Source organism: Pteropus alecto, unplaced genomic scaffold, assembly GCF_000325575.1.
Source record: "Pteropus alecto unplaced genomic scaffold, ASM32557v1 scaffold270, whole genome shotgun sequence".
Classification (NCBI taxonomy): domain Eukaryota; kingdom Metazoa; phylum Chordata; class Mammalia; order Chiroptera; family Pteropodidae; genus Pteropus; species Pteropus alecto.
In genome coordinates, this window is record NW_006430735.1 from 3,290,597 (window position 1) to 3,298,050 (window position 7,454).

Sequence of the window (7,454 nt, forward strand, 5' to 3'; positions counted from 1 at the left end):
GAGAAGCAAATAAACAGCTCAGATCACATAACCATGCCTCAATCCAATCTCTCAGCAAGTCATTCTTGACTTTGCTCTTACAGTCTATTGATACATCAACTGAATGAGAAGCATGAGAAATGTAGACCAAAAGATTACTATAATCTAATTTCACAAATTATGTAGCATAAAGGGTAATAACAATGAACTTTTTGGAATGCTTGCTTTATGTCCAAGATATTGAAAAGCAGTTTACCTGTATTTATACATTTATTAAGAACATTACTATTTACCTTCTATTTACTTTTCTTATTTATAAGTGAGGTAACTGAAGCTTACGTTGTTAAATATTATAATTTCCCCAGAACCAAGCCATGGATCCAGATATTTTGATTTGCATCCCATTTGCATAACTATTATGTTGCACTGTCTCAAATATAGAAAAGCAAAAGAATCTTTCTTTAAAAACCTAAGGAGCAATCTAATTGGGGAGATGAGATATTTGAGAGAAAACAAGGTAAGTCCTAAGGATCTGAAATTGAGAGAAAGGAGCAGTTTCTGTGGGCTTAAATATTCCCAGACTATAAAACAAGAGTAGAGATTACATGTGTTTAGCTCTATATACCCAGTAGCTAGGCACATTCTTAAATCATAGTAGGTCTTTAATAACAACTAAATGAAGAGGATGATTAAGTGTGGCGTATTAATGAAAATTAGAAAGAGGCTTTATCTTTGGGCAAGCAGGCCTTCAGAGACAGCTTTGTGACTGGACAGTGCTTTTGGAAATTAGCAAAAGCTGCTCATTCATTTTCACAGAAAGGAGTACAGCTTGGGGAGCAGATAATAGGTCAATTTCAGTTTGTCTTCCTTTTGCTTGCCTTCCTTGTGTAATGAAAAACATTCCTTACCATACAAGTCAGCCCCGAATAAAAGATAATCCAGAACACTTTTGGGAATGGGCTGGAGAGAGGAAAAGAACTCAAGCGAAAAAGGAGAGTGACTCTGCTGACCTGAGACAGAGTTTGCTGGAGATGAAAACAAAAATATCAAGGAGAGAGGAAGATTTGGAGAAAGGTGAGGCTAAGTTATTCTCAAGATTTCTTAAAGAGACAGGGACCTCAAACATTTTAATTATTATTGCCTACTTTTAATGTGCCACTCAAGTTGTTTCTCATGAGTCTTACAATCATTCTATAAAGTAGAATAGTTATAATCTTCATTTTATAAATCAGGATATATCAGGGCTTACACTAAGAAACTTGCCAATTCCACATACCTAGGAAGTTGTAAGACAAGGATTTAAACCAAGGTTGTTCAATTCTATCATGCACACTCTTATTCAGATTCTGTAAGGGCCTTGAGAAAGGGAGAAAGGCAAAGATCTCAGGTAGTGGCTCATCGCTTTATTGGATCATGCTTTCTTCCCACCTTGGACTTCTGCTTAGTGACAAGAAATCACCTGGCTTAGGGGAGAGGGGGAGGAGGAAGGTAGATGGGGTAAAAGGGGTCAAATATGTATTGACATTAAAGAATTAAAAAAAAAAATCAGAGATCCATCTGGACAAAACTAGGTTATCAATCAAAAGATAAGCCCTCTAAGGACCTAGTATCTAATCTACAGATATTTTAACTCACTCTTCCTTTTACTACCTTTCAGTATCGAACTAATAAAAGTTAACCTTCTTTCTCTGAAATGGTACTCATTCTTTAAGGTTGATCTTACCAGAGGTTTGCAGGAGAAAGTTCTCTGCAGAAGTAGGAATGAAACATGAATTCACAGTCTTAGGCTGAACAGCTCTTGCAGCAATTCTTGCCCATGCTGCCAACATGGCTTCCTGAGCTGAAGTTATCACTTCAACTGTATTGGTCCCTTTCTCTCTCTCACTCATCTTATAACTTTTCTGATTCCTTGTTCTCTTGGTTACCATCTTGCATTTCTTTGAACTTGACTGCAAGGTGGCTTCCTGAGATGTTTCAGGAACATCCTGCAAATGAGATTCATGATGAATATTCAGTGAAGCGCTACTGCTGAGATAACTTCTGTGTCAATTTTATATTCAGTAAAGCGCTACTGCTGAGATAACTTCTGTGTCAATTTTATCATTCTTTATACATTGACCCAAGTAGGTCAATGTAGGTAGCATTTAGAGATATTAGTTCCCTTAGAGCAGTGGTTCTCAAGTGGAAAAAATTGTTGATTGTTAAAACTGTGAGGGGTGGGGAGAGACATCTAGGTAGAAGACAGGAATTTACTCTGCTAAACATCTTAAAATATACAGAACGGCTTCCAAAACAAAAAGAAATTAATTGGCCCAAAATTTCAGTAGTATTAGTTGAGAAACCTTGCCTTAGAGGTACAACATATAGACTGATATTGGGAGAAGACGAACAATTCAATCAGAACTTACCTTTATACTATCTTCATACTCCTCAGTCACCTCTTTTTCTTCAGTGTAAGCATGTTCCTTGAGCCTCAGATAAACATCTATTTTCTGAGGGAATTAATAAAGGAAAAAAAATTAAAATTTGACAAAGCTTACCATATTTGCTCTGAGCAACAGATTCCCACCAATGTACTTACTCACCTTACCATCCGTACTCAAATTAAATTGTTGGCACCAGTTCCGCAATGTGTCCCAACGTACTTTATTAATTGAAGGCAAAATGGTTGGCAAGGGAAGGATTGATTTGGGGCAAGCTTTGAAGTTTTCATGCATTTGAGGCAGATAAACTGAGAAAAGAAGGAAATCAAAGTAAAAGTAATTTAAAATTTGTAAGATTCTTTATAATTTTACAAAGTTCTCACTTATTTCTCACAACTCAATTTGCACATATACATATCAAATAGTTTTCCTCATGTTATTAATAATAAGGTAATAGACTCAAGAATTAAAAGACTTGTGCAAGATCACATCTCCATTAAAACGGCAAACTTGGGAATCAAACTTACATTTTGAAATTCTAAATTCCATGTTTTTTATACTACTTACAGCACCTATTGTTTTTATGGACGTCAACAATCACAGGGATAGAACATTATATTGAATTGCTCCTCCAAAATGTCTAGATTTTGGACTATAGAAATCAAAGAAAGTACCCCAACCAACAATGGTCTTCCATTCTGTCAGCCTGCCTCATTTTTTCTTTACAAGACCTTGTTTCAATTCATTTTGTTTAGCTGTAACCTGTCATTATCCACTTCATCTTGAAGTCCTCATTATTGGCCCAGAAAATAAAATCATTCTGAATACTTATTCAATGCCTTTATATGAAGCGCTGAGGACACAAAGGGTCATGACATAACGAACTGTTAGATATTTGATCAAGTAATTACTCACCAAGCAAAATACTAGATGTTTTTCAAAATTATTTAGTCTTCCAAATACTTTATGATCTCACTTATATGTGGAATCTAAAAAAGCAGAACTCATAGAAACAAAGTAAACTGGTAGTTGCCAGGAGTTGGAGGCAGGGGGAAATGAGGAGATGTTTATCTCTAGGAACACATTTTCAGTTATAAGATGAATAAACTCTGGGGATCTAATGTACAGCATGGTTACTATAGCTAATACTATATCATATGCTTGAAAGTTGCTAAAAGAGTAAATCTTAAATGTTCTTACCGCAGGAGGCAAAAAGTAACTGTGTGAGGTGACAAATGTGTTAATTAACCTTATTTTGGTAGTAATTTCACAATATACTCATGTACCAATCATCATACTGTACACCTTAAAATTACACAATGTTATTTTCAATTATATCTCTACAAAGTGTGGAAAATTAGTCTTCATAAGAGGTATATAAAGTACGAATTAACACAAATGAAGAGAAGACCCTCAAGGACTGGAAATTTGAACTAATATCTAGCTGCCCCATGAGACTATGCTCTGCCTAAAACCCTCCACATGTTTTGTTTGTTTGTTTGTTTGTTTTTGGTCTTATAAGCAAGGCAGTACATTGTGCTTAGCAAATGAGAAGTATGGGAGTTTGAGAAACTCTTACCGCAGTTAACAGAGGTGAGATTTAAGCTGGACATTGTGCAGTCAAAGGATAGAGAAGAAAATTTATACTTTTCCTGGGTTTCCCAGAGCTGGAGGGGCAGCAAACTGAGCATTCCTTGTCCTCATACCTTTATCATCAGTCCTAGGAGTCTTCAGACTGGCTTCTGAGGCTAAAGAAATGCTTGGTTGCATTTGATGTTCTTCATTAGGTTCCTCGTAAGCTGGAACCAATGTGAGAATCACACTTTCTTCATCTAATTGATTCTCAAAGAAATCCTGAAAAGGGTAGGATTAATCACTGATTCTCATTTGATGCTTACAATTAAACTTTTTACTTTCAAATCACTACTAATGAATAAGAAACTAGAAAGTGAAAGGAGTGAAGACTTACTGAGAGTTCCTTGAATTTGATATTGATTAGTAGACCCTTTACTAGATAAGAGAAACGATAAGGAAATGGACAAAAGTAAATTTACGAATGGGTGATAGAAGAAATGGAAGAGTACATCTTGGGTGTGTGGAAATCATTTCCCTCACGGCTTTCTTTTTCACCAGCTAAAATATTAAATACTTATAATTTGTTGCCTAAATCTGTATGAAATATGTTTCTGCCTTCCCATCTTTTATCACATGATTCACAGTTCATGCTATCCTTAACTCTCCTGTTATTCCAAAATCTATTCTGACTCTACTCTTTTTTCGGATTGCTGTCCTGCTTGTTTAAAATACTTTGGTGGCTTCTGATTGCTAGTTGAGTTAAAGGTAAAACTCCCTCGAGTAGCCCACAAATTCCTGAACAGTCTGGCCCCTGCCTACCACTCCAGCTTGAGAGGTTTCTGAGCTCCAGCCACAATGGCCTTATTTCGGCCCCATGACCTGAGGGAAGCGAATGTATTTGTTTTACTACCATTGCCATGACAGTAACTGACACAGTACCCAGCATAGATTTGGCATTCTAGTTCTTTTAATGATCTAACATGTACTCGTTTTGTACAGTACACACGCACTGTGCCAGGTGATTTCTGTGTTTCTCTCATTTAATACCCATAGCATACTTGTAGTAATTTATTAGTTTTCTTACTTTACAAATTAGGCAACTGAGTCTCAGAAATGAAATGACCAATGCCGCTCAATAACATGCCTGAGTAGATTTCCGAACCTAGCTTTTCCTCTCAAATCCAAGGATGAAAAAACTCCATTCCAGACCCATTGTAAAACTTTTTTCCCCACAGCAGCCAAGCGGGATCTGATGCAGCCACCTCATTTCCCTATTTAAATCATCCTAATGGCTTCCCATTGCTCTCAAATTCCTAGCTTGCATATAGGGATTTTGCATTTGTATACCACTTTTTCAAAACACTTTCACACACATTCACTAGTCAGCTTCAAAAAAACATTGATGTTATTGGGGAAATATTACTTGAGATAAGTCAGGGCTCAAAGCAGCTACAAGACTTGCCCGTAATCATGCACTTAATATCGGCCAATTCAGTCCACGAGCCCGGTACAGCAGTCCCTGTAAATATCTACGAAACCTCAATATTTTCTCTCCAGTCCAAAACTACTCAAGCCTAGTCTGGAAACCCATTTGATACCAAACCCACTGGGAGTAGGTTACTTCTCACTCTTGGAGGAAAGAAACTAATTGGTCACTTCACTTTCTGACCTTATCCACATTATCCTTTTCCACTTTATTTTTAACCCAGCTCTCCATTTCTTTATCGTTTTTATCTTGCCCAGCTACAACATGTCTTTCTACAAAATAAATCTCTTACTTTGCCCTGGGAAAAAAGAATCTTTACTTCTCTTTTTTTGCTCTCACTCAAATGTGCACGGAGCCACAATCACGTGAAAGAAAAGTAATAATCCACCGCAAAGAGGAGGAGATTCCAAGATGGAGATTTCTTTCATCCAGAAATTAAGATTCGTAGCAAAAGGGAAACCGGTAAGTGAGCTCCAGAAAGGCTTTGAAAAGTGAATCTGTGGGAAAATTAATTCTCTTTGAGCTAAACTCACCTTTTTGCTGCTATCAGAATTTGCCATTTCCAGGAACACTCAGAGGAAGGCAAAGCCAGCACTGTTCAGGATACCCGCCGTTTACTCCTTTTAACCTGAGGGTTTCTAGCCTGATTTCTCCTTTTATAAGCAAATGTCTCCTTCTACTTCCTGTTTCTCAAAAGAGTTCTTTTCTTTCTCCTCTTCCCCTGCACCGCCCCGCCCCCATTATCTGACAGTGTGATAATTTTATCGGTTCTATACCCTATCTTGTCTATTAGGTGAGCTTCAAATTATTGGGTAATTAATATCACTCCTAATTTATATTTTTAAAAAAAGAGATTTTTGTCTTTATTCTTTTAAGGTGAGACTTTATTCCTTTAAGGTGAGACTTGGGAGAAAACTGGAAGTAAAAATTTTTATAGATAAGTTACAATTGAATAAACAAAATAGTTTTTAAACATATCTGGGGCAATAGTGGTGATGGATTAAATGATGTTATTACTATGGAAGAAAGAAAAGAGATACAGAGGTATTTACAACTGATTTATGCCCATGGGTGTGTCACCCACTGGGAGAGTAGATTTCAATTGTAAGGATTGAATGACATGATCTCTCTTGGATTTAGTTCTAAATTCAAATGTTAAGTTTGTAACATTGGTGGGCTGGATAGAAAGAAAGGGTTTGACTGTTCAGAATAGGAGCAGCAGGAACCAAAATACTAAGGCAAGTGATGGACTATGCAAGAGAAGAAACTGCAAGCACGTGAGAATTGCTGGAGCACAACGTTAGAAGCAGGGAGTGACAAGATATGAGGCTGGAGAGGTCACAGATGTTTTCATGTCACTCTAAGGAGCCAGAGCTATTAAAAAAATATTAACACATAATATGGCAGCACTGATATCCTGCGGTCTCACAGGGGGTTTTCTTAGCCCTAGAAAAATGGTTTGATCCATTAGTCTCAGAACCCAGGGAGCCCAGGTCAGTTTAATTTAGTGGTATATGTACTATATTCACAGTGTGGTCTGCAAGGGCTTAGCTTGTTTACTGAAGAATTGATTGGAAAAATAAATTATGAGACTCCACCCAAAGCCTCCATAATCAGATGCTTAGGAGGAAGACCAAGGAATCAGGGCTTCCACAAGCCTTCAGGGTAGTTCTTCCTACCTAAAGTCTAGAGGCATTGGCTAGATCAGGGTGTGACCAGATAGTTTTGGGTTAGGCAAGTAAAGTTTGGAAAACTGGATCCTCCCTTCCAGGATGGAAAGTGAATTGGCCCATGGAAATTCAGCCCTGAAAGCACTCCAGCTACTTACTTGGGAGCGGCCCCACCTGGTGGGCTTTTTCCCAGTAATTTAGGGAGGAGCTGACCTAGTAGCCTGGACTGATCCCAGTGCCTTAGGCTAAGACAAGAATTCTAGTAGGAAAACAGTTTTATTTCCATTTTTTTCTTAATATTTATGACAATATAATTATCTT

At 37.3% G+C, this 7,454-nt stretch overlaps 1 protein-coding gene across 2 annotated transcripts in view; it reads right to left on the minus strand.

The window, feature by feature from the left end:
* Positions 1-6,125, minus strand: part of DPPA2 (developmental pluripotency associated 2) — an 8,430-nt gene extending 2,305 nt beyond the window's left edge. The window contains exons 1-5 of one of the 2 annotated variants that reach the window (XM_015595091.2): positions 5,997-6,125; positions 4,109-4,256; positions 2,565-2,710; positions 2,388-2,471; positions 1,703-1,964 (exon numbers count right to left, since the gene is read on the minus strand). In XM_015595091.2, the coding sequence (XP_015450577.1) occupies positions 1,703-1,964; positions 2,388-2,471; positions 2,565-2,710; positions 4,109-4,256; positions 5,997-6,023 (667 nt within the window). In that variant the 5' untranslated portion in view covers positions 6,024-6,125. The remainder of the gene's footprint in view (positions 1-1,702; positions 1,965-2,387; positions 2,472-2,564; positions 2,711-4,108; positions 4,257-5,996) is intronic. The other variant, XM_025051462.1, reaches the window with a different exon arrangement.
* Positions 6,126-7,454: the final 1,329 nt, after the last annotated feature.